The 27335-nt window shown below is 37.6% G+C and overlaps 1 protein-coding gene across 3 annotated transcripts in view; it reads right to left on the bottom strand.

Moving 5' to 3' along the window:
* LOC127454724 (serine/threonine-protein kinase MRCK alpha-like) overlaps positions 1–27335 on the bottom strand; it is a 103420-nt gene that overhangs the window by 4378 nt on the left and 71707 nt on the right. For all 3 annotated transcript variants that reach the window (XM_051722080.1, XM_051722079.1, XM_051722078.1), the window contains 19 exons: positions 23791–23915; positions 21832–21937; positions 18977–19125; positions 16311–16402; positions 16134–16210; positions 15695–15733; positions 14886–15005; positions 11535–11612; positions 11289–11394; positions 11061–11197; positions 10348–10487; positions 10172–10253; positions 7914–8133; positions 7751–7813; positions 6964–7563; positions 4741–4838; positions 4491–4575; positions 3857–3980; positions 3575–3692 (listed from right to left, as the gene is read on the bottom strand). In XM_051722080.1, the coding sequence (XP_051578040.1) occupies positions 3575–3692; positions 3857–3980; positions 4491–4575; positions 4741–4838; positions 6964–7563; positions 7751–7813; positions 7914–8133; positions 10172–10253; positions 10348–10487; positions 11061–11197; positions 11289–11394; positions 11535–11612; positions 14886–15005; positions 15695–15733; positions 16134–16210; positions 16311–16402; positions 18977–19125; positions 21832–21937; positions 23791–23915 (2559 nt within the window). The remainder of the gene's footprint in view (positions 1–3574; positions 3693–3856; positions 3981–4490; positions 4576–4740; positions 4839–6963; positions 7564–7750; positions 7814–7913; positions 8134–10171; positions 10254–10347; positions 10488–11060; positions 11198–11288; positions 11395–11534; positions 11613–14885; positions 15006–15694; positions 15734–16133; positions 16211–16310; positions 16403–18976; positions 19126–21831; positions 21938–23790; positions 23916–27335) is intronic.

Genomic DNA, 27335 nt, shown 5'->3' on the forward strand with positions numbered 1-27335 from the left:
AACATAAACGATTAAATTCACAAAGACAAATCTGGCTAGGAACAGTATAAAGATTATTATGGCAAGAATACACATATGATCTTACATGATATTCTTTACTCAAGTATGAGACAAATCACTTATTTGCACATTTAATTTCTGTATCAGATCCATTAAGCTCCTAATAGTTGACAATATTAACTTTTAGCTGATATACTCATTACAAATGTCTAGGATAAGAAGAGAAATGAGAACCTGAGAATGTTTCTCCCCCTAAAGGTCCCGATATACTTCATAAGAAATCGAAGAATGAACGGGTGTGATGTCATTTAGAACAAAATCAGGCCAAAAAGGTTTTTTGAGTCAGTTTCGGTGGTTCGTAACAGCTCGCCGGGGCGAACATTTAGGAAAACTTCTAACCGGCTGCTAAACACCTTACTGCCATTGATCCACGTCATCAGTAGGTGTGACCTGAAGCTCCACCTACCTTGAGGTCGACAGCTAATTCCGGTTTTGTTCAATCAACATGAACACACTGGTGTGCAGAGTTACAAGCAAGCTGGTGCAGTTTTACCTACATCTGTACGATCGTTCGCATAGAGACATTTTCCAAGAACGTCATGCAATTTTTTTTTATTAGTCTACAAAAGGAATCAAATCTACTCAAAAATCCTCAAGTGCCCATTCATGCAGCTGAAGCCATTCACATATCTGCCCAAAGAAAGATATGCCTCTAATCCTCATTATTTTGTCTGTATTCTGCCCATTAACACTCTCTTATACACCCATCTTTGCAGTAGTATGACTGTCAGCATAAATTACAATAACAGAGTGTAATCGGCGCATATTATGGCCGCGTATAGCATGTTAGATCAATAGCTCAATGAATTCAGAATGTAAACAAGAAGACAAATTAAACATTATTTACTGCATATATATTACTTTAAATTGTCATCGAGTGGTTAAAACAGCTTTTTTACTGACCTCATGTGAATTCTACTAATAGAATGAGGCATAAAGTCACTGATAACACATTTTAATGTCACATTAGTTAAGGTTTTACATGTGGTCTTGAGCGTCCTCGTATTTAAATTTACTTCTAAACACCTCCCACAGCATTGAAGCAGGAGTCTGAATGTTCGCAAACACTATACCGTTGCTCGACTGTTTCGAACTTCTTTTTACCCTCGAACAAAGAACGAAGAAGAACTTCTCCGGAAGTAATTCAGGGCCTTAATACTGCCTGTTGGATAGTTTTGACAAGCAATAGCAAGTAGTAAATCATGTTCATTGCTGTCACTCAGTCTAAAGCCCTTTGATATATCCCCCCTCAACTGTTTCAAAAGGAAATACATCAACAAAGGAAAGAGATCTAACCTCGTCGAGCGATTTTATAGGGTATTTAAAGAATGAAAGCTTGCTGATTATTTCTTAACAGCAATCAGATCTGGTTTTTGATGTGCTTAAACCTAAAAAACTATTTGGAAACTTTCAAGCACTGGAACTTAGTGATGGACGGAACGGGAGACATGAGTTGGCATGCAGAGAATCAGAAAAATTGTAAGGCAAAAATAATCAAACCCACAGAGGGAATTGTGATGCAGGCAGTCTGGATATACAGATTGATGGCTTGTGCTGTGTAAAAGTGAGATAATGCATGTGGCCATATATTTCTACCCTCTAGAGAACAGATTGAGTGTGTGTGTGTGTGTGTGTAGCATTCTCTGGTCCTACCAGAGAGCAGATGGAAGCAGGGGTCCCGGGGGCAGAGCTGAGGGATGGGGAGTGGGAGGAGAGAGGGGAGGAGTCCAGAGACAGGAAGTTGTCAGCAGAGGTGACTGTCATGTGATAGACATGCTCAAAGCTTGTAGGAGTGGAGATGAGGCACAGGCGGGGAGAGGGGAGAGTAGAACCGGGCTACAGTGAGAAACCCAGGAGGAGCAGAGATAAAAGGGGACAGATAGAGGAAAAGAAAAGAAAGAACATAGATGCATGCACATGGAATAAGAGGAATATGAATGTGAAAAGTCATCATGAGCTAAAGTAAATTAAAACACAACATAAAAAGCAAAATTGACCTTATTTACAGTAATCGCGTCATTGAGAAATACATGTTTTTACTCTCTTGCGTTGAGCTGCAGCAGTTGTGGGCACTGTTGTGCTTGAGCTACATTCCGCCCACATTGCAAAAGCTTGTCGCTTTCCACATACCATGTAAAATTAAGCATCTGGACATTCAGTTCCTTCTTGAGTAAACATTGTTCATAATTTCACATGTAAAACTAGCCATTACTCCTTCAGGTAAGCCTGTTTCATATTGCATCTTTGTGAATTGAATCCGTATGGCTTTACAGGCAAGTTCACTTTGAGTTTTGACTGACAGCATACAGAGCTGTGGTTTCATTCAGTAAATAAAGTTCTCTGGGTTTCTACATTGCGATTTAGCTGTGATAATGGCGATAAATTACAAAATATTCATCAAAAGTGTGGCATTGTGAACTATTACTTAATCGTCATAAAACAGAATTTACATTAGGAGGAAGATCGTATTTACATTCAAATTGTAAATAATTTACAGACAACGGAACTCGAAACCACAATTTGCTTAAAATAACCTTACTAGATCGACTAGATTCAGTCAGATTTATTGAACAAAGTGTTTGAGCATCTATCACTTCATGTGTAACTTTAATCAAGTCCAACAGATGTCTTTTTCATGACATTATTTTATGTTTCTTCATTAAAGCCTATATTGTAGGTTTACAGTGCATTTCAATGTGTTTTGCTGAGTTTAGCGTGTCCCGCGTGGCAACGAAGGGCTCAACTTCTCTTCCGCATCTGGACGCAGCACTACAAATTGCATGCAGTCTACCTAGTGAACTTAACGTTATGCTTTTCAAATCTAAAGTGAAGTGCTCTCACACAGCTGACACCTCTTGTCATTATGTGACTGTGTCATTTCCGCCTTATTAACGATTTGTTGATTTGGCAATTTTGTAATCAAGGAATTTTTGTAATTGAGTAATCGAACTAAATAGAATAATCATGACAGCCCTATCGAGAATACCGTTTCATTTTGTCTTTTAATCAAGCAAATCAAAATCTATAAAACGTAATGATAGGTTTTGGTGAGAAACATCCTTAAATTTAAGTTAATTTACAATGAAAAACTTGACTTTCGTAAGGTTAAAGTGCAGACCATTAATCATTCCACTATAAACATAGCAGAAGTCAAGATTTTCACTGTAAAATAAGTTCTATATCGTATGCCGCCAGAAGACATGTAATATCATACACGTGTCGCATGGACTACTTTTAGGATACTCTGTGTACTTTTCAAGCTCTAAAGTGAGTCACTATCAACTGTCATTATATGGAAATTATAGGCCGGCACATTCTTTAAAGTAACTCCTTTTGTGGTTGCAGAACAACGTCTGTCATATGAGTTTGGAACAACATGAGTGTGAGAAAATAATGATCCCTCAGTTTCATGCTTATGGAACAATGCCATTTAGAGCAGATGGATGGAGACGAAGAGATGCAGGAGGAGAAAAATATAAGAGGTGACATTCTCCCCACAGCTGACTGCTCTTACCATTGGCAGATCCTTTAGTATTTGGATTCCATCTCCAGGGCCCATATGAACCACATGGTTGAAGTTTGTTGGGTTTGATATCAACTTATTCCTCATTTCTGGGTCTCTCAACATCTCCCTGAAGAACACAAGACAATAATGCATGCAAATAATGGAATAATGTTCTCTTCTGTTTGGCGAGTATCAGAATTTTCTAGAATAATCACAGAATTTTCATTTTTGGATGAACTCTTCCTTTAAAACACATTTTGTGTCACCAGGCTTTGTATTACTGAACATCACCTCCTCTGCAGAAGTCTCTCCTCCTCCGGCACACGGAAAGAAAAGCGCCGTTTGCTGGTCATACTGCGCACCATCTGTTTGCGGCTGTTATCAGATGTCTCTGGGACCACCAGCTCATCTCCCTCTGCATATCATTACACACAAAACACATTATACAATAAACAACAAATTTGAAATGATACAGTAACAAACGTCCATTACGATGTACAACATTCCTACATTAGCAAGCATTGTGATGCAAATCAAACGAGTGGAAATAATGTAGGACAGGACTTAATCCATTGGGATTTGATTGGATCATGAATACAATTGGTTAATATTACTTTTCTCTGCCCAAACGACCTTGCTTACATCATCAGAAATGTAGTTGTTTCAGAGGCAAAGAAAGTTATTGCATATTAATCAACATGCACTGATGAACTGTGCACAATAAGACCAGAGACATTTATTAAGGAAGTAAATAAGATGTTGATTTTATGTTGTCTATAAAGCCTATGCAATGATGTAATTTGCAAAGAAGTATAATATTTTCTATTAATGTATTACATTCATGAGTCTGGAGATGCAAAGCCTGAAATAGACAGACACACACACAGAGGAGGAGGAGGAGTGTGTCTAGAGATGAAGCGCTCACCTGCTGTCTTGTTTTTAAAGAAGATGAGCCGGACGGTTTCCAGTCCCAGCAGGTTGAGCGAGCCGTCAGCATTCAGAGGGTGAACCTGGCATGCAGGAGACAGACAGCTCATTTACACAATCCACTTTCAGTTACCACCTGCCTGCACCACAGTTTACTCCAACACTGAGCTGATATCTGTGTCTTATCATTTAAATATCTGGCATCTATCTTTCACAGTTGTGTTTAACAAGAGTAATATGAAATGTACCTTTTTCAAAAGCATCGTTTGAATCCACTCCATAGTGTTGACATCAAACACATCAACTGCATTCTCACTGTACACTGACAGATAAGGTGCATTATAACCTGCAAGACAAAAGTTTCAGAAAGAGGGAACTTATTGGCACTTTTACCTATATGTATAAAATACATCACAATAAAGATAATTCGAGGCATATTAACATCAGATTTCCTTCCTGAACAATAGCATGAAACATTAAAACATTTGAACATTATCTTTGCTATAATATTTAAGTGCAAAATAGTTTTCAGACATCAGATCTTGAGTTCTTAAAATTTCAAATTGGTAAATTCAAGAATACTTAGTCACAGTACAATCATACAACAAAAACACTACTGATACACAACTGTCCTTTTGATGTTAACAAGCAAAGTTTCTCTGAGTCAGTACTAGGAGTTAACCCATATACATTTTTTAATGGCTGCCTGATGCTGATACAGATCAGAAAATGGGTTTGCCCGTACATAAACCACTGTATATAAAGATTCCTGGCAAAAGTCAGATTTAAATAAGGGTTAAAATTATATTTATATAAATATGTACATTTCTTAAAGATTACACAATTCAGTTTGATGGGGAAAAAAAAAAAAGATAAGGAGTTGCGTAAATCTTAAAAATAGACTCTTATTTTTTGTCACAAAAACTGCCACTGTCTCTTTAAGAAAACCGGCGCATGTTAGCAAGAGACATTCAAATGGCTTTATCTCATCCATGCTATGCATAGAATTAAAGAGCATCTATTATGGTTTTTCAAATATTACCTTTCATGTAGTGTGTTATATAGCTGTATGTGAATGTAAAAAATTCTGCAAAGTTTCAAAAATCAAAGTGCACAACAAATGGAGTTATTGACTCCCAAAAGAAAGAACCGATTCTGAACACCTGAAACGAGTCGTTAGTAATTCCAGACTTACTTCCTGTACTAACCTACATAATTTGGTAACAAAAAACCCGCCTCTGATCTTCATTGGCTGCTCGCGAACAGCTTTGACCCGCCCTCAAACACTACACTAAGCGGTAGACCAATCACAACAGACTGGGACATCTGACCAATCAGAGCAGCGTAGGCTCTCTGAAAGGAGGAGTTTAGAATGAATCCTTTAGAACGGATCATTGAACGAGTCGTTTTTGACACTGGGAAAAAAAGGTAATGCTGCAGTTTAAATTATGAGCAAATTAAAGTGTTTTTTTGACCTTGGATGCATGTAAATCTATTGTATGAGACCTTTAAAACAAAATTAGGCACGTTTAAAAACCATAATAGTTGATCTTTAAATGTTTCTTCTTTTTGTTGGTTTTGATCAACAACTGACTGTAAATAACAGAAAAGTTATTAAAAGGGACATTATTCAGTGACAAATGGGTCGAGTGGATCTTGTCTTTGGACACACACACGGAACAACTTTTACCCTCATCACGAAGTGAAAGGACTTTGCTGCTGATTACTATACTACATAATTACTGGTGAGTGACATTTTGTGACAATTACCAGCCAGTTGTCAAATCTATCCATTTCTAGTTGCATAGCACAAAATTTGGTTGCAAATAAGAGTGATTTCCTCTCAATGTAGCAGAGGGCTGCAGAGAGTAAAAGATCGGTCTTGGGATTTAAGAATCAATATCAAGATCGCTCAAATGATGATTGCGATGCATTGGAAAATCAATATATTTACCCACTCCTATAGACTAATACAATTTAATTATAGTAATTGAGAAGTACACATACAGTATACGTTAATTTTAAACAAACCTTTTGTGCAATATTTACTCAAATTTATACAAATTACCAAATTTGCTTTATAAATTGATTAGGCTGTTGGTAGATTTTGGAACAAACAAAAGGAAGAATTAAGGGCCCGTTTACACTGAACGCGTTTTTTCGAATATCTCGCTATTTTTTAGTTATTTTTCTATGGAAGCATGCAGTAGACGGACAAGTTTGACTCGCGTATGAGTGCTGCATTTTTAAGACACAACAGCAAGTCAAAAGAACTTTTAAAAATGCATCTCGAGACACCTGCATTCTGTTCTATCTGCTGTGTCCAGCTTCTTTTAAAGCAAGAAAATGTTCTGTCTGAATGGCCCCTAACGCTTTTATTAATCAGCCAAGAGGATGCAGCTATCTGTTGATGCTGATAATGTAAAAATGGTCCATCATTGGTCAGTACAGTGATCAGAGCAGTAACTCACGGCAGGCTGTGGGCGTGGCCGGCCACATTAGCTCCTGTTGTCGTGACCGTCTGCCCTGGTAGTCCACATACACACCGATACTGCTAAAGCACAAGAGCAGCTCTTTACTAGAGATCTCCACGGCACAGAGCGCATCCAGACTCAACTGCTCAATGAAGGCCAGTGTGTGGTCGTCTGGATGGAGGAGGCTATTGGGAGCTCCATCACCCTGAAGACTGTAGCGCAGGAAACCAGACTGGAAGCCCACGCAAAGTTTCTCGCCCTGTAGCCCCATCCACTGCACGGTTCCTGGGATCAGGATGTCCCGCAGCTTCCGATGTCGTGTTTTACTCTTGTTGAGCTCGTAAATGATCACCTTGTCAGGTTTTTTCATAGCCACGAAGAGGCAGGTAAGAGATCCGTGTCTGATTGTGCCTGAAACCAGGGTTTGGCAGCCTTTGGTCTCGGCTATCTTGTAGAAGTCGGCCTCGCGGTCGTCCAAGGCCGCCATGGGGTAAAGTCGCACGTGACCGTTTCGACCTGATATCACGGCGATCAGCTGTTCAGATGGGATCAGCTCAATCTGATGAACCTTCTTATTGTCTCCTACCTTGATAATATCTGCAAACAGGAAATATATGAACAATAAGAGGCTTGTGTTTTGTATAACCATTAGAGAATGCAGTAAGACACCTTAATACAGTATATATATGAAGGTATACACATTATGTGTTCATTGACTTGATTAACAGAGATTTTAGATACATTTATACAATGATACATTTATAAAGCTTTTAATAACACTTACCATCTTTGGTAACATGAATAACATACAATCCCTCCTCATTTCCTAGAGCTATCCTCTCATGATCTACAGATAAATAGGAGTGGAGGTTAAATAAACAAAGCAGAGATTGATGAAGCTGTCAACAGAATTATTGTATTTTAAATGTTGGCTATGTGGATGTAACCTATTATAGCAGCAGACTGTGTGGTTTTGATGAGAGGCAGGGCGCTGTCATACGCTTCTTTAGGGATGTAAACACTGCGTTCTTTCAGTTTGCTCTTCTTTAAGAGACGATGCAGTTCGTTCAGAAGGCCGACCCACTTGGTTTTCTCCTGATCGCTGTCTGCCAGGATCAAGATGGAACATTTCTTACTGCTGGAGGAAGAGAGCTGAGACGCTGTCACCTGCAGGAGAAGATAAGAACAACTTCAAAGATTAATTCTGATGATAATATATAAAATTGTATTTTATTTTAATCTTAAAGATTGAATTATAAATGATTTATAATACAATGATAATTGTTAAATACATTTAATTAATATAACAATAATAAAAATGACACTAATGAATAATTTAAATAAAATACTTTATTATTAGTTATACTATAAATCTAATTATATAAGTTTTTAACTAAAATAGAAATTAATTTATAATTAGTTATTTAAAATGTAATTCTAATAAAAATATTTATAATTTAAATAAAAACTTAAGTCATCAGTTATATTTTATAATGTTTATATTATATTCATTATTATTGCTGTTATAAAAAATATGAATGATCAATTACTCAAAATATAATAAAACAAATATATAAAAATATAATAATATAAATTATTTAGAGTGCAACTTTTTCAGCATTAAAATACTTTATTTGTAGCTTAACATGCAGAGACAACTACCGGTACAAGTCAGTCATTTGTACGTTAATTTTCTCCAGGGTATCTGCAGGTTCGTAGGACTTTTTAAGGCCAAATAAAATACAAAAATAATAATTAAGACCACTTTCGCAATTCAAAAAAAGTTTTAAAAAACACATTTAATAATTAATTAGCATGCCAATACAAAACCACTGAGGCTACTTGGATGTCTCTGGACAAGTTTATTATATGCGTTTTCTTTTTTTAAATAATGTAATATAATATAATATTAAAACACTAAATGTCTTATGAATTAATATACTACCTAATGTTAACAAACAACTTTACAGTCAATATGTATTAGAATATAGAAATTAACATCAAAACTCTAGGCTACATGCATTCATAATTAATTCTTTTAAAGTATGTAGCCTACATTGTTACCTTTCTCTTTAGTCATTTGTTTCCCAGTGAGACATGGTGCAATGAGCTGAATTACATTTATATTGTTTTTCTTGGCAGATAGCTTTAACAAATACTTTAAACAGGTAGTTCAAGGGCATCTCATTCAAAAATGACATTTCTGTCATCCTTACTCACTCTCAAGTCTGTATGAATTTCTTAGGCAAAATGTTAGTCTCAGTCACCATTCACTGTCACTACATCTTTTGTTCATTCAATGTAAGTGAACAGTGACTGAAACTAACATTCTCCCTTACATCTCCTTTTGAGTTCCACTGAAAAAAGCAAGTCATACAGGTTTGCAACCGCATTAAGATGAGTAAGTGATGACCATTTTCATTTTTGGGTGACTTATCAATAATAGAAGTCAATACTCACCAGTTACATTAAAAATTTACATTTAATGTTGGAAAAATGAATTGAAAATGTTAAATTAAATCATTAAAGAGAACGTTGTTGCATAATCAGTTATGATGCATACTGAAATCAGATGATATCCTATATATTAAAGATAGATGATGTATTTTGTATTATGTATATTATTAATATTATAATAATTTATGTATATTATTAAAAACTTAATGTAAATTGACTGAAAAAATACCTGTATACATGGAGCTTTAGAGAATTTGAGATTTTTGTTATTTCTGTCTTTCTTGTTAAAGGTGCTTTAATATGAGGGAGCCCCACTATTGTGAAAGGTGGCAAAACTAGACCACTCCAATTTGCAACGTTGACAGCTTTGTTGATCATAAACAGGAGCGATAGTTTTATCACATAGCTCGTCTTATAAAGACGCTGTCCACACTGTGTCTCTGTAGTACACATCCAGTCCAATATAACAGCATTGACTCAGCCAATGTGAGTAGTGAGCCGGGACTCTATGTTTGTTCGATCATCAGCAGACAGGGGGTGTATTAGGAAGGCTGTTTGAAAACCATGTTTATTTTTGCAATTCTGTTTGGTGGTGCTAGTGTCGCAGAAATTAAACACTTCAGCTTTAAAGAAACCTAAATAGATTGTGTCTTGTATTCGCTATGACAGAAACATGCATTTTATACATACTATTATGAATTTAAACACACACACATATATATATATAGTACACTCATGTTTAACTCACCCTAAAGATACAGGGAATGTCTCTCCTGTTTGCATGTATGACATCTGATGCCAGAACTGAGCTAACTGAGAAGTCCTCATCCCTACATCAAAAGAGAGACAGAGAAACCCTGAGATGACACACAAACTGACCCATCAGCATCATGGACCGGCTCAAGTTCTGAAGTCCTGACTGACCTCATGTCAATGACCTGGTTCACCATGACACCAGGCTGAGCAGCTTTGCCTTCAGGGAGATCATATAAGAAGAGCTTGAAGTCACAGACCACAGCGATGGCTCTCTGCCAACCCTTCTTTACACCTAGTGGCTTAGGCACCTAGACATTGAATGAACAAAGCAAAGCAACCAAGCTTTATATAAGCCATTTCCCAAATAGAAAAACATTTAGTAAACTCAGTGAAAGTGTGTTTACACCAAGTCCAAATATTCGGCATGACAAACATGGACGAAAACATTTTAAAATGAAACAAAGTTTCTCTATAAACTCCTCATAACAAGTCTGAAACATTGTAATGTGATGGATACATTTTTAATGTATGGATGCCAACGCAAATAACAATCCAGAGAACTTGGCGTAGTACTAATGTAAAAAAAACTGTTTACATTTGCTTTATACTTTTGTGTCATTTAGTCACATTGGATTTGAAGTAAACAGGCCTTTCAAATATAACACAAAACAAACACAAACTTCTTTCCTCTGTTGACATATACTGTATATTTTCCAGGAAGAGAAAGACTGTATATTTTAAATGCATATATCTTTTAAAAGTTTGTCAACTTTTAAGAGTACACAAGCATATGCATGGCCTCTCCAATCTAACAGACACAGACTAAAAGAAACAAAACATCCATTTTGATTTTATGGGGCCTTTAGACGAAAGCTTTTTACCTTGACGTGACCCTCATAGGCCGTACCAATTCCCTTCTGGGGGTCGATACCCAGCGGTCCTTTGGTTTGATTTGGCGGGATCGGACACACAGCAGGGGCTTTGTCCGCACAGGTCACATGACAGGAGAAGTTGCACACTGCAGGAAGAGGAAAACAAGGTGAATGCCATTCCTAATATCACTGACCATTTCCTTGACAACCTCAGCTGTTTCGGTAATGACCGCTCACCTTCACACGTACAGCCCTGTCGGATTATTCCCACCATCAGAGACGTGCACTGGTTACACTTAGTTGCCGTAGTGAAGGACTTCACCACGAACTGATGGGCTTTTGGCTTCAAAAAAAGGTCAAATGCTAAAACTATTACTTCTACCACACTTCAGATATGTTAAAGATCTATTTGAAAATGAACTATTGTTTGCTGATATGAAAACTGCTTGAACAGGGAGAATAATTAATTAGTTAATAAATTACTTTAGGTGTGTTGTGACCAGAGCTGCTGTATCCCGAGCGTATGGGAGCTTGTGCACCTCGCTGTGGTTGATCCATCTGCTGAAAAAATATACACACTGATTTTGTAACAATACATTTGCCTCTAACCACCACAAATCTTAAAATTATATCAATGTCTGCTTTATCATTCTTTCTTATATGAGTGAATTTAAGCTCTGTTCCAAAACCTAGTGAGCTGCCAACATAGACAGCAGTTTAAGACAGTTCCAAAAGGTATTGCATGTATCAATTACGGAAAAGGCAATCCCAGAATGCAATGCGACAAGCTCAAAAGATTAAGCAATTTCGAGAGAAATGCAGATTAGAAATACTCTCAAGACTTAAAATTACCAATAAAAAATGTGTCCATAAAATTAAAAATGCACGTTTTCACACAATATTCGGACGTTATGTATTTTTGTACTAATTAGAGTAATGTAAAGGCAAACTCTATTGGAATCCATTGCAATTGCTGCGTTAGTCAAGTGTAGTGTTGTCACAACACCAAAATTTCAGTAGTCGGTACCGATACCAGTGAAATGTAATGGTTTTCAATACCAATTTTGATACCACTGCAAAAATATGCTAATACGGTAATGTGCTATTGAACCCACTCCTTTAGCTTAAAGTTAAATTTAAATTCAAATGAAAGGAAATGCATACTTCCTTCGTGTTTCTAAATTAAGTATGCATTGCTTAAGTGTTTTTAAGTAGGGCCCTACTGTAATCCTTAATTAACTTTCTACAATTCCATACAATTCAGTTTCATTTAATTTCATCATCCAAATTGTGTATTATAATCAAATTAATTCTCAAAACTTTTAAAAAGTAAAAAATAGAACAATTACAACATTGCATTTTAACAAAAGTTTCTTCAGTATAACAGCACTGTTGATTGTGATATATTGCTAAATTTTTTATTAATATTATTAATATTACTACAGTGAATATTACATTTTACTATACAGTTGTAGTATATTTATGTTGCAATTTCTTAAATTTCAGGCATCTAGCTTTTATTTTGAATCGTGCTTTTATTTTGACGTATGGTTTTGCCGGAAGCTTCACCTTCTTCTTCTGACAGATAAACAGTTCGTTACATGGCCCAGTGATCTAAAAGTGCAAATGTTGTGATTTAATTATATAAATATACAGTCTACATGTGCTTCACAATGGATTACTGCTCTGCTTTGCCATCTCAAGCGTGTGAGCATTTAAATGCGCTGGAACCGAATTAAGTCGGTACTACCAGCTCCTTTTGAGTTCCACTGAAAAAAGCAAAGTCATACAGGTTTGCAACAGCATTAAGATGAGTAAGTGATGACCATTTTCATTTTTGGGTGAACTATCAATAGTCGAAGTTAATACTCACCAGTTACATTAAAAATAACAGTTTAATGTTGGAAAAATGAATTGAAAATTTTAACAAATTAAATCATTAAAGAGAACCTTGCTGCATAATCAATTATGTCATTAAATCAGATAATATCCTATATATTAAAGATAGATGATGTATTTTGTATTATGTATATAATTATTTTTATTTTGTATTCTTTTTTCTCCAATATTGAAATGCCCAATTCCCAATGCGCTCTAAGTTCTCGTGGTGGCATAGTGACTCGCCTCAATCCGGGTGGCGGAGGACGAATCTCAGTTGCCTCCACGTCTGAGACCGTCAAGCCGCGCATCTTATCACGTGGCTTGTTGAGCACGTTACCGCGGAGACGTAGCACATGTGGAGGCTTCACGCTATTCTCCACGGCATCCACGCACAACTCACCACGCCCCCCACCGAGAGCAAAAACCACACATTATGGCGACCATGCGGAGGTTACCCCATGTGACTCTACCCCCTCAGCAACCGGGCCAATTTGGTTGCTTAGGAGACCTGGCTGGAGTCACTCAGCATGCCCTGGATTTGAACTCGTGGCTCCAGGGGTGGTAGTCAGCGTCTTTGCTCGCTGAGCTACCCAGTCGAGTCGAGTGTCTTGTGCGGTTCACGTAAAGAGTGCTTTTTGAGTGGCGCCTATGTAATACGTTTCATATCAGTTACTCGTGAGGTTCCATTACAGTTAAGATGCTGCCTTAGAACAGTGGTTCCCAACCTTTTTTCCAGGGGAACCCTATTTTAACATTCAAAATCCCAAACGACACCTCTCCTCTTCAGAACGATATGGATGAAAAAACAATATGCGTTTAGTTGTTGGATAATGCGATATACCCAGCGATAATCCTATGATGATGTCATCACAGCATGTGGAACATCGGCACCCCCACCGTCCAAATATAGCTTACTGAATTTTGTTGGGAGAAAAAAGGACTGTCTATTCCAGAAAACACAAACACAACTGTCTTTGCTCCAAATTCCATATAGACAGTGTATAATATATACAGTTTTGCCATTAGCTACACTTCAACAAATGTGACACTCTATCATTTGAACCAGAAGTCCTGTTTTTTAATGCTGAGTGCGACAGATCGTGGCAGCAGCCCATTCAAAAGGAGTGGCGCACAACGCTCTCTCTCTGGTATCAGAGGTCATGTTGAACGATACAATACAACTTACTGAAATGTATCATATCTCATGTATTCGGCCAATCTGTTAATGTTGAAATAACACAGAGAATATCTCATGTTTTTCCATTAGCGCTCAAGTGACAATGGCACGCAGTCTGTTCATGTTTCATACGCAAGTCTCTCACCACAAATCACACAATCAATTCGCACTTTCTCCATTGCCTCAATGAAACCAAATTCAATACTAATAAAAATCATAATAAACCCACATAAATTCTAATAAATAAATCATTAATAAATAAAAGCAAATAAATCCTAATTTTCTTTTTACCTCATGTTTTTCTCTTCTACCTAACGCTTTGCCATAGTCGCTGATTTGGTTTGGCTAGCTAACCTGTTGCTTTGATCATTGCTCAGTACTGTACAATTAGAACAAGCAGTTTTGCCGCGTCTGTAAAAAACCTGCATCCTTAACACTCTCGTGAGATGCACACCAAACAGCCAATGTTAGACATACTGTATGTCTTGTCTTTTCATGCATCTCATAAACAATTAACTATTATTTAAAAATACTTAAAATTGCCCTATTTAATTGTGCTTTTTTACAAAAATATTTGTAACTTTTTCACACATTCCATTTTTTTCTTCTTGTAACCCTCGCAATAGAGAAAGCTTTGCAGCCTCCCGTGAAGCTCTGGCGACCCCTAGGGTTGGGAATCAATGTCTTAGAAGGTAGCTGCCTATCAGCTAGCAGACACAGAAGTAGTTTTGAAACAGAGATTTATCATCCCTGTAGAGGTCAGGGGTTGAGGTCACCTCATGGGGCTCTATATCGCTGGTGGTCGAGGCCGATCGAGAGTGGGATGTGACTTGGGATTTTCCTTCATCCTCCCCGGAAGGTGTGTTAGACAGGCTGAAGTTATCAATGGAGTCAATCTATTGGAAGAATTGAGAGATGGTTAGAGTGATCCAGCGGTAGCATTAACCATGCTCGTGAAATTTGCACCAAACAATGGCAGCATTTAGACCCAAGTCATGCCTGCTAAAATGCAATTAAATAGGATGCAACAAAATGGGTGATAATGCACTTTGCTGTTTGAAAACACCATGCACATTAGCAGCATTTTGATGTGCCAGAGGTTAAAAAACCTCTTCAAGACCCAAACACCAAATCACTGATTCCTGACAGGACAAAAACCAAATGTACAGCAGAATCAATAAAAAAATCTAATCTTTTTCAGATGCAAGTTTGCGCACGCTATCAAGAGCAAAGAGTAAACTGGAGAACACCGCTGAGCGCAAATACCAGACGACTGCTGATATGCATAAGTAAGTTTGAAATAGAGTCGCCACTTCTGCCACTGAATAAAACTTCAATTGGTAGTTAAAAGGCAAGAGGGATAAAAGGAAAGGACAGGAAGTGTCAGTCCAAAGACTCAAGAAGAACTGCGATGAAATGGACTTTGAATCAGATGGAGTGAGAATGTTTTTTTGGCGTACTGGACATGTGGATATGACACCTATGCCATGCAGTAACATGCATTAATGCCACGCAATGAACCAGGAAATCACATTGGTAATGAGAGAAAGACCACTCCACCAAACACCACAAAAGAGGGGCTTACACGTCTGTATTTTCCGGCTGGGCCACAGGCAGTGGAGCGCTTTAACATGGACAAAAACACAGAGGTAGACGAGGAGAGAGAGAGACAGAACGACAGAGCGAACAATATATGAACATAATAGACACTAAGATTCTCACACACACTCTCACATTTATTAAAAATAACTGTTTGCAAAGCCCAAAAGTAATAATCGGGGATCTAAACAGTTTCAAGCTTCAGGCACTTTCTTGAAGACACTGCTAGATCATTTCAAGTGTTAAAGAAATAAAATGAAATATAATTAAATGAAAGACTAATAAAAGTTAAATACAGCCTGAATTTTTTAAATTAAAACAAAATAAAAGCACAAAAATCATGTAGTCCATCACTTCTGCTGCTACTGTCGGGAACACATCCTAAAACAAAGCCACATGCAGAGGCATTGCTGCCAGATACCTACATCAAACTGATCCAGGGCAGAGGTCGGAGCATTGAGGAATGCCAGAAAGGAATTCTGAGAGTCTTGGTGCTTGACACCTGGAACACATAACATGAAATTATGTAAAATACAACAACATGCTTGGTTGAATTTGCCTAGTTAATTCTTATATAAAGAAGAGCATGTTTGTACATTTACCTTTAGACATGCGCAGACTCTCAGTTTCCTGTGTTAGTCTCTGGATCTCTGCCTGCAGGTCCTGGTTCATCTTCTCAGAATCCTCCAGCTTGCTGTAACACAGCAAAGAACAAACCTAGTGTCATTGAGATGAATTATAGGCCGATATATATTAGACTGGCTGAATTAATTGATCAAAGGTCTGACAATTATTTTCAAATTATACCACAGGTCTGTTGAATGCTTGATTCTGATTGGCTCATGGACATTCTAAGGTGTGCAATTATTTTTCAAGGAAACGCACGGCTATAAAGTAGTTCCAGGTCTTGACCACATAACGGTTCAATATGACTTCGCCAAATAATTTCAGTTATTTCAAAGAGCCCTACAGGCTAACACAACTAAATAACAAATTAAAACAAAGTCATCGGTTAAAGTAAATAGGTCAAGAATGTCAAAACAATGTCTAAAATATCCTACATTTATTAAAAATGCACGCTGCCTCGTCTCCCCCGCACTTACACACGCTCACACACACACACACACACACACACACACACACACACTACATAAACGCTCGAACTCGCGTGCACGCACACACACTCCGCTGCGCGTTGTGACCGCATTACCACCTTGGGTGTGCATTATTTTTAAACAATGAAACCATCATCAATTATTCCTTACATATTTAAATTATTCAATGAACAACTGTTTGGTTAACTACAAAAATTAATTTTTACAGTTTTCAGTATTTTTGAGTGAACTTCGAGTACATGTTGTGTAAACTAAATGTCCTATTAGTTTCAGCAATTTTGCACACATCTCATATGCTATAATAAAATACAGTGGCAAGAATAAGTATGTGAACCCTTTGGAATTAGCCGCATTAATTATTCATAAGTCCTAATAATAGACACAATCTGTTTAAAGTAATGACAAGCAAATAATTGTAGTTTTCATGTCTTTATTGAACATTCAACAGTCCATTCTGGAAAAAGTATGTGAACCCCTGGGCTTCTGACTTCTAAAAAAGCTAATTGGAGGGAGGTGTTCCAATCAATGAGCTGATATTGTAGGTTTGGGCTTTAGAGGTGCCCTTCTGTATAAAAACAGTACACTCTGGGTACTGACAGAGTCTGGACTTCCCAAGAAGCCTGTGAACCGTGCCCTGATCAAAACAAATGTCAGAGGACCTTAGAAGAAGAATTGTAGAGATCCGTGAAGCTGGAAAAGGCTACAAAACATTTCTGTAAGACCTGGATGTTCACCAATCCACAGTACGACAAATTGTCTACAAATGGAGGAAATTCAGCACTGTTGCTGTCCTGTGTGAGTTCACCCCAAGAGCACAATGTGCAATGCTGAAAGAAGTGAAAAAGAACCCAAAGGTAACAGCAAAAGATCTGTAGAAATCTCTTGAACTTACTTAAGTCTCTGTTCATGTGTAAACTAGAAGAAAACACTGGACAGGAATGGTGTTCATGGGAGGACACCACAGAGGAAACCACTGCTCTCCAAACAAAACATTTCTGCACATCTACAGGTTTGCAAAAGACCACCTTGATGCACCACAAAGCTTCTGGAATAATGTTCTGTGAACAGATGGAACAAAATTGTGCTTTTTGGCAGAAATGCACAGCACTCTATTTGGAGGCAAAAGGGCACTGCACCAACACCAAAACCTCATCCCAACTGTGAAGCATGGTGGAGGAAGCGTCATGGTTTGGGGCTGCTTTGTTACAGAAGGGATAGATTTTACAGGAGAATGTCAGGGTAGTGGTCCATCAGCTATTAGCTGGGTGATTCAACAACACAATAATCCAAAACACACAAGCAAATCAACAACAGAATGGTTAAAGAGGAAGAAAATGTGTGTTTTTGAACGGCCAAGTCACAGTCCAGACTTTAACTCAATTGAGATGTTGCTGCATGACCTGAAGATTCCCAGATATATTAATGAACTGAAACAAATTTGTAGAGAGGAATGGTATAAAATCCCTCCTCTGTGACATACAAGTCTGAGTAACAGCTACAGGAAACATTTGGTGGCGGTTACTGCAGCAGAAGGAGGTTCTGCCAGTTATTAAATACAAGGGTTCACAAACTTTTTCCAGCATGGACTGTGAATAATTAAACAACATGTTCAATAAAAACATGAAAACTTCAATTATTTGTTTGTCATTTCTTAAAGCAGATTGTGGTTGTCCATTATTAGGACTTAAGATGTACATCAAACCACATTTTATGAATAATTAAGGCAGAAATGCGGGTAATTCCAAAGGGTTCACATACTTTTTCTTGCCACTGTAATTAGGATTATATCCATCATTGTCATACTGTTCTCTAGATAGGGGCATCAGCCATTGCAAAACCCACTTAAATTCCTAACATCTCTTTAACTAAAATGAAAGGTGTAAGGGGCTGTTCACACTGGTCACGTTCATGTGTTCAAAAACAGTTTAAACAGAATTAAATGACAAGGAAAAACAGAATGCAAGTGACTCGAGACATGTTTTTAGAAGACGAACATCTTTTTATGTGACAGCATTTTCATAGTGCAGGGCTCATGGCGTGAGATGCTCAAAAACTTTCTAAAAAGATTGCTACCTAAGAAGTGCAATTTATTTCCTGATTTACCCACGGTTATGACCTACTGCAAGTCTCAGATGACAGAAGTATTTCTTTACCAATCAGAGGCCATAAGGGAGGCCTTGACTTTGTTGAGCTCATCTTGGATGGTTTGTTTAGCTCTGATCTCAGCATCTAGTGCAGACTGCAGCTCCAGACGAGCAGACATGTCCAGCTTAGCCAAACGTCTCCTCTTCCATGGCATGTCCTGGACAACCAGCAGAAAGGAAAAGAGGGGAACAACATACAGTACGATTTAGTGACTTTAACCCTCCTAAGCTGTTCAAAAATGGTCAACACCTTGGCTGGAGTAGTAACAATAAAATTACGCACATCTTTTTATGTTATTTAGATCTTATTTACAGTAGTGGCCAAAAGTGATGTCCATTGGGGCTATCTACACAATATTTGATTTTAATGACCGTACAGGTTCGATTAAACCATCAAAACATGAGAAGTATGTTATATTGGGAAGAAGAAAACACTTAAGTTGGTTAAGGTATTTAATTGCCAAAATTATTTGACAAAAAAGGCAAACTACAGTGTATCATGGAATATGGGTTTTATTCTAATATGCAAAAAATGCATATAAAAACAAAAAGCTCACAGGAAATAAAGCATACATTGACTACAATGTAATCAGTTATTAATATTGTGTTGGTCCTCCCTTGTTTTTGATTACAGCAGCCACTCTCCTGGGCATTGACTCAATAAGCTTTGCGCATGTGTCGTGCGTAATGTTTTGCCAAGCCTCTTTAAATACTTCCCAAAGCTGAGCTTCATTGGAAGACCTGCATGACTTGTCACGATTCAGGTTTAGAATTTCCCAAAGGTTTTCAATGGGATTAAGGTCAAGGGACTGAGGAGGCCACTTGAGGACTTCAAAACGCTGGGCAGCAAGGAATGCCTTCATTGCACGCGTGGTGTGCTTGGGATTGTTATCATGTTGGAAAATACACGTTCGATCTCCAAACAGATCCTCCATACTCTGCAACATTGTGTTCTGCAAGATGTCCAAGTGTTGGTCCGTTTTCAAAGTGCCAACAACTTTGTAGATCCTTCCAACACCTGCCGCAGACATGCATTCCCATACCATTATGTATCCCCCGCCGTGCTTAACGGTGCCACACATGCATTTGGTAACAAAACGCTCCCCTTGTCTCCTATGAACATTCTTGACACCATCCGACGCCAGCATATTTAATTTTGACTCGTCGGACCACAGAACACGGCTCCAATCTTCCACACTCCAACCCTTATGTTCTTTGGCAAAGGCCAGATGTTTTTTGCGGTTGACAGAACTAATAAATGGTTTCTTTACTGCTACACAACCTCTCAATCCAGCCTTTTGTAGCCGTCGCCTTGCAATGCGAGATGAAATTGGAGGTTCCTCACCATTGATTTTCATTCTTCTGTCAAAATGCTTGCTAGTCTTCCTTGGCCGGCCACATCGCTTTACATTCTGCACGGTACCGGCCTCACGGTGCTTTGCAATAATTCTGCGGACAGTGCGACCATTCAAATCCAGCACACAGGCAGTATCCGCAGCTGATTGTCCAGATTTAGCCATTATGACAAAAGCCTCTTTGGTTGCAGAGGACAGCTCCTTCCTCTGCCATTTTCACCAAAACCCACAAATTAACGTCTAATTATATAGCCAACACCTTTATTGACACACCTGTAGCAATTATAGGGTGGGAATAATGAGTGCAAACTTTGTATGACAGATTGGCCAAAAATGAAGTCTGTGCAATTTGGCATGTTTCATTGCTTCATGACAAATAAAATCTGGTGTTACAAAAAGAAAACATAGATTAAGCGTTTTGTTATCAATAATTTATTTGAAATGTCAAAAATTCATAAAAATGTGTACCAAATATTAAATGTTAATATTTGAACAGTATAAACAGTTTCTCTGTTTCCATAGCAAAAAGATGCAGCGTTTTGTCTGGAAGGCATCTAAGCATATACATTGGGGTCAGATTCATACTTTTTGGTATTTGATTTCTCTTTTCTTTTTTTTTCTTCTCGTGTGTGTGTACGCTCATGTATGTGTGCATTCTACATTCTGGCTGCGTATTCATTTCTCTCTATTTGTGTTTTTGTGTGTGTGGCTGTGTGTGTGAGAGACTGTATGTGTGTGTGTGTGAGACTGTGTGAGATTGTGTGAGTGAGACTATATGTGTGTTCATTCTACATTCTGGCTGTATCAGTCTCACCCAATCATTTCTCTCTCGGTGTTTGTAAGTGGGTGTGGATGTGTGTGTGTGTGTGTGGGGGGGGGGGGGTCGTATGTTTTGCACTCTGTATATTTTATAGTTTTCATTTCATTTCTATGTGTGTTTGTTCAGCATTGTGGCTGATATATAGATTGTAATTGACACGTATATAAAAAAAAATTTGTTCTGTGTTAGGGTCTTTCCCATTCATTTCCTTTGGTTGGTCAATTTTGACCACGAACAGCCAAGGTGTAACTTTTTTTTTTTTTTATGACCACTTAGACTCATCGAATGAATTTTTTGTTTGTTTGTTTAGGTCGCAAGTCTGAATAAAGTCACCATGTCTTGAACCACTCAGAATGAGTAAATATTTTTTTTTTAAAACAAAAATTAAATCTGTGAAAAAACAGCCTAGGAGGTTTAAAGAGTTAACATGAAAATGAAAATTATGTTATCATTTACTCTCATGTCATTCCAAACCTGTTTGAATTTCTTTCTTCTGTGCAACATTCACTTGTATGGACAAAAAGATGCAATGAAAGTTAAAGGCGACTGAGGCTAATATTTTGCCTGACATCTTTTGGGTGAGTAAATGATGAAAGAGTTTCATTTGGGTGAACTATCTCTTTAATATCTCATAAAATTGGATTGAAAAGATTGCAGTTCTGAACAGGGTCTAATAAGCTGATTCTTACAGTAGCTTGTGCACCCAGGCTGGTGTACCTCAAACCCTCGAGTTCCTCGGTCATCTTAGTGGCCAAAGCCTGTAGATACCCCCGTGCATCCTTCTCATCACTGACCCTAACAGAGAAACACAGATACTCAGCACTGAACTTACTAAACATCACCACTAGATGGACCCAAAATAAAGTGAATTGCTCTTAAACCCATTTGGCTTCAAACTCCTGTATGTACTTCTAAATTAACTCATGGACTGTCCGTTGCAATGAAATAATCAAGAACTATTCTAAAAGACGTTTCGCAAAGATTGCTTGTGTGTGTTGGACCTAGCTTTACTTTCGGGGGCAAAATGACTCTAAAACAGCCCTACAAGTTATCTTAATCTTATATTTTTATTCAATTCTAAAAATGTCAAAAGTTGCATGTCAGGATTTGAATAGGTTTACAGTAAATAATTAGCTTCCAAATAACAGAAGTCAATGGGAACTCACCAAATTGATAACAATGTTAGCCTCACTTTTTTAATAAAAAAATCCCCCAAATTAGGGGTGTGAATCTTTGGGTTGAAAGCGAATCAATTCGATTCACGATTCATAGGTTTTCGATTCAATTCAAAAATTTCTTTTTTTTACAAATTCAGAATAAATCGATTCGATACACACTGAAATTCAATTAGATTCATTTCAATTTATTTTAATTTAAGATTTAACTAACAATTTAATTCTGTACTTTTTTAAATGCATTTATAGGATTCTTTAAATACTTCCCCTAATGTGTCCTCTAAGAAAAAGAGTGACAAACTACTTAAGATTGTCTAAAAGTAACCTGAAAGAAAACACATTAAATACAGTATATGTTCATACAGGCTACTTGGAAGACAACAAAAAGTGCAATGTGCTGACAATATATTTTTTAGCTAAGGATAACTAGGAAATTATTCCATATTTAACTATAAAAATTCCATGATTTTTTACGATTTTATTAATTTGCATGACTTTTCCTGATCTAGAAAACACAATGTTAAAATTCCATAATATTTCCATGTTTTCCATGACCGTGGGAACCCCGAATCAAAAAACTAATTAGGGCTGGGTATCTAGGTAAAGATTTCCCGATTCTATTCGATTCCGTTTCACACGCTCTCGATTCAGATTCAGATGGGTATATTTCATCTATAATGTCCCTTTTGCTTCCATACAAAATAAATTCTTTCCCAGCTAATTCTGTGAATTATACAGGGGACCTTCTGACTAGCAGAGTTGCTGCAGAGTTTTTAAAATCTTGCTGCATGTGGATTTTCACAGCATCTTGTTAAAGTGCTTTAATGAAAGAAAATCTGTCCTTTTGCACAAAATCTTGTTAACGACACAGTCAAACAGTTTTATTATATTTACAAATATTTTCCAGGACAAATAATTATTTTCCAGGACCATTTAGGAAATATTTTCATTTTCCGTGACTTTTCCATGACTGGAAAACTGCACTGCAAAATTCCAGGTTTTCCAGGATGCGTGGGAACCCTGTTAAATGTTTTGTGCGGGGCAAGTCCCCAACTAAACAATGATAGCAGTTAAATAGCACAATTTCATCTTATAGAGAATAACGGCTAAGTTTTCCCCGCAATGAAAGCATTTTATTTCAGATGTGGCCACGCAATGACTTGCAGCTGCATCAGTGTTTTCGTGATCAATTCGATTTTAAGCATTTTAAACCGCTTATTGACCAACACTAACGATTCTCGAGTCAAAAAAATCATATTTCTAGATCGATGCATATGAATCGGCAGGATTAGTAATCGATGCATTGAGAAAACAAATGAGTAGTTACACCCCTACTAAAAAATGCAATCCTTTTAGGGGTAGGAGTCAGCCTATAGTAATTAAATTTAGCTTGACATAAAAGCAAATGCCTATAGTATGTTCCCATTTAGATATCCATATTTCCAAGTAAACGTGTGTGTGTGTGTGTCTTACCATTGAATTATTTCTGTGATCTGGGCCTCCCAGTGGGCCACACTCTCTTTCTTATCAGCCAGCTCTCTCATCTCATCGTCTAGTTGTCTGTTACTGCAACTCAGCTTCTCAAACGAGGATGTTATCTACAAACACACAAAATAAAACATGTTATCTATAATCTCTGCTTTGTCATGCATTAGAGACAATCTACACTGATGGAAAATAAACCAAAGTTCTGTGTTTGGCCTAATATCCAGGAGCCAAAGAATTAAGACATTCACAGAGAATATAATTTGCGCAGCGCATTGCAATGTGTAATATACAGTGCCTTACTGCATATGCATATATTATTAATGAATTCTGAATTGTACCGAAATAATCAAATTGTGGCCATAAGTAAATAATCAAGCCTGATCTCATGACTGTAGCAACATTTCTGCAAAATTATATAATGTGGTTCGTTACATGTATCACAGCAGTTCTGAGGTGAAATGTCCACTGTGTGGTGCTAAAAGCAAGTTAAATGTTCATCCAAACAGATTAACATTTTTAATAAAACCTACATTCCTACCCTAAACCTTAAGCCTAAACCTAGCCAACAGTGTCATTAAAAGCAATTGTGAGATGAAAAATGCAACTGCCAAAGAAACCACATTTTGTGGTACTTCTATGACACTTTCGACTTACGTGTCAACTCACGTTCTCTTCAGGACTAGTACCTCGGTCCTTTGTATCGCAAGTGCTATGCTCTATCAGTTGATCTAGTGCACAATTTAATCACGCTCGAACATGCTTGAAAATCTAGTTGGTTATGTAATGCAAACATTAAACTGTACTAATGTGCCTAACAAGTCATTCGCTACAGTAAAAGTGTTTTGATGTCATAAGATCACATTGTGTGAGGAACAGGGCGAAAAGTGTTTATGAACTGATAATCTGCCCTTTTACTTGTGATTTGTGTGTATGGAAATAAGTCATTGTTGTTGTAGCACCTCAGGAAACTGCTGCAATACGTACAACAAGCCACATAAAACTCATTTTGCAAAAACGCACACGTTGAAACGCCTCACACACAACAGCATTACTGAAGTCACTGGAACAATGACCAGTCCAGCAGTCATACACTTTTATTTAGTAAACTGAAAACGCTCAGCAGGCTATTATTTTGTGTGTTTTGGTCTCTACAAATGGTAAACAACTTAAATAACACCACAGGCTCGAAAACAGGCAAATCATCACCTCAGTCATAATAAGGCCAATACTGCATATTGATGGAGAAAACATAATTATACAGCCCAAAGATGGCTGTCATCAGAGCCCGCAGGGTAGACCACCATGCAAATTTACCAGTGTCACTAATACTCTCCATATTTCCACCCTTAAACCACCAAATTCCCTTATGCATGCTCCAAGTGCTCATTAATAAGCATGATCCCTCCGTCTACAACAGCTCAGTTCACACGGCTGTTAGTAAACATGCATCGCTCATTTCTATTTTAAATTTCCTATGCTGGTGAGGTTTACCTGCCCCCCCCCCCATAATTACAGTAACATTATCTGACATTTTCAGTTGATATTGGGTTCTGACCCGAAGCGCTGAACCGTCACAGTGGTCCTCGGGAAAATTGCGGGCGCGTTTTCCAAATTCCTGTCTGTTGATCAGCATATTTCCATGTGCTTACACAGGGGGAGGATATTGAGCGACTTCCCAGGAAAATACTGGCACGATGGAGCATATCTGCAGTTCAATGGACCCATGGAAAAGTCCGCAAACAACTACACCATGTTTTTCTTCTCTCTAAAGTGAGTGCTGCTCTGAATGATTTCTCGAATATCACTGCCTGACTGTTCTCTGACACCTAGAGAAATCAGGAAATGCTACATACACAAACAAGGGCTCTCTTTTCATCACTGTTTTTAAGGATTAAAGGAATATACACTGGCAGCCAAAAGTTTGGAATAATGTACAGATTTTGCTCTTATGGAAAGAAATTGGTACTTTTATTCACCAAAGTGGCATTCAACTGATCACAATGTATAGTCAGGACATTAATAACGTGAAAAATTACTATTACAATTTGAAAAAATGTTCAGAACTTCTTAAATTACTTCAGAGTTCTCATCAAAAAATCCTCCATGTGCAGCAATGACAGCTTTGCAGATCCTTGGCATTCTAGCTGTCAGTTTGTCCAGATACTCAGGTGACATTTCACCCCACACTTCCTGTAGCACTTGCCATAGATGTGGCTGTCTTGTCGGGCACTTCTCACGCACCTTACAGTCTAGCTGATCCCACAAAAGCTCAATGGGGTTAAGATCCATAACACTCTTTCCCAATAATCTGTTGTCCAATGTCTGTGTTTCTTTGCCCACTCTAACCTTTTCTTTTTGTTTTTCTGTTTCAAAATTGGCTTTTTCTTTGCAATTCTTCCCATCAGGCCTGCACCCCTGAGTCTTCTCTTTACTGTTGTACATGAAACTGGTGTTGAGCGGGTAGAATTCAATGAAGCTGTCAGCTGAGGACATGTGAGGCGTCTATTTCTCAAACTAGAGACTCTGATGTACTTATCCTCTTGTTTAGTTGTACATCTGGTCTTCCACATCTCTTTCTGTCCTTGTTAGAGCCAGTTGTCCTTTGTCTTTGAAGACTGTAGTGTACACCTTTGTATGAAATCTTCAGTTTTTTGACAATTTCAAGCATTGTTGATTGACTGACGGGTTTCTAGAGAAAGCGGTTTCTTTTTTGCCATTTTTGACCTAATATTGATCTTAAGACATGCCGGTCTATTGCATACTGTGGCAACTCAAAAACAAACACAATGTTAAGCTTCATTTAACCAACAAAATAGCTTTTAACTGTGTTTGATATAATGGCAAGTGATTTTCTAGTACCAAATTAGCAATTTATCATGATTACTCAAGGATAAGGTGTTGGAGTGATGGCTGCTGGAAATGGGGCGTGTCTAGGTCAAAAATGACTTATTTTTCAAATAGTGATGGTGCTGTTTTTTACACCAGTAATGTCCTGACTATACTTTGTGATCAGCTGAATGCCACTTTGGTTAAAGTACCAATTTCCTTCCGAAACAGCAAAATCTGTACATTATTCCAAACTTTTGGCCACCAGTGTAGTTTAAACCTTTTTGTGAGAAACAGACCGAAATGTAAGTCATTGTTGGCTGAAAATCCTCCCATCAACATTCAAATCTCATTCGTAACCCCATATATTCAGATATTCTGGCGTAAAAATGGGTCCAAGTCTTCAGGTTGCCAGGCTGACATCAATGATGCCACACAAAACCCTTTGGTTTTCACATGTCACTTGACCGTTTACAACATGTGGAAATGTGAATGAGATTTTGGTCTGTTCCTCACACAAAGCTATCGTAAGCTCTAATAAGACTACTTTTGTGGTCCTGCTAAATAGGCATGCACCAACATGAAAGTTTTGTCTGATCCCGATTTTACCAAAAAACTAAAGGATGATAATGATATGGATATTTTGCCACTTACCCTATTTTTTCATCAGATCACGGTTTTATTTAGGAATGCTTAAATTTATA

The sequence above is a fragment of the Myxocyprinus asiaticus genome, chromosome 17 (genome assembly GCF_019703515.2).
Source record: "Myxocyprinus asiaticus isolate MX2 ecotype Aquarium Trade chromosome 17, UBuf_Myxa_2, whole genome shotgun sequence".
Lineage (NCBI taxonomy): Eukaryota > Metazoa > Chordata > Actinopteri > Cypriniformes > Catostomidae > Myxocyprinus > Myxocyprinus asiaticus.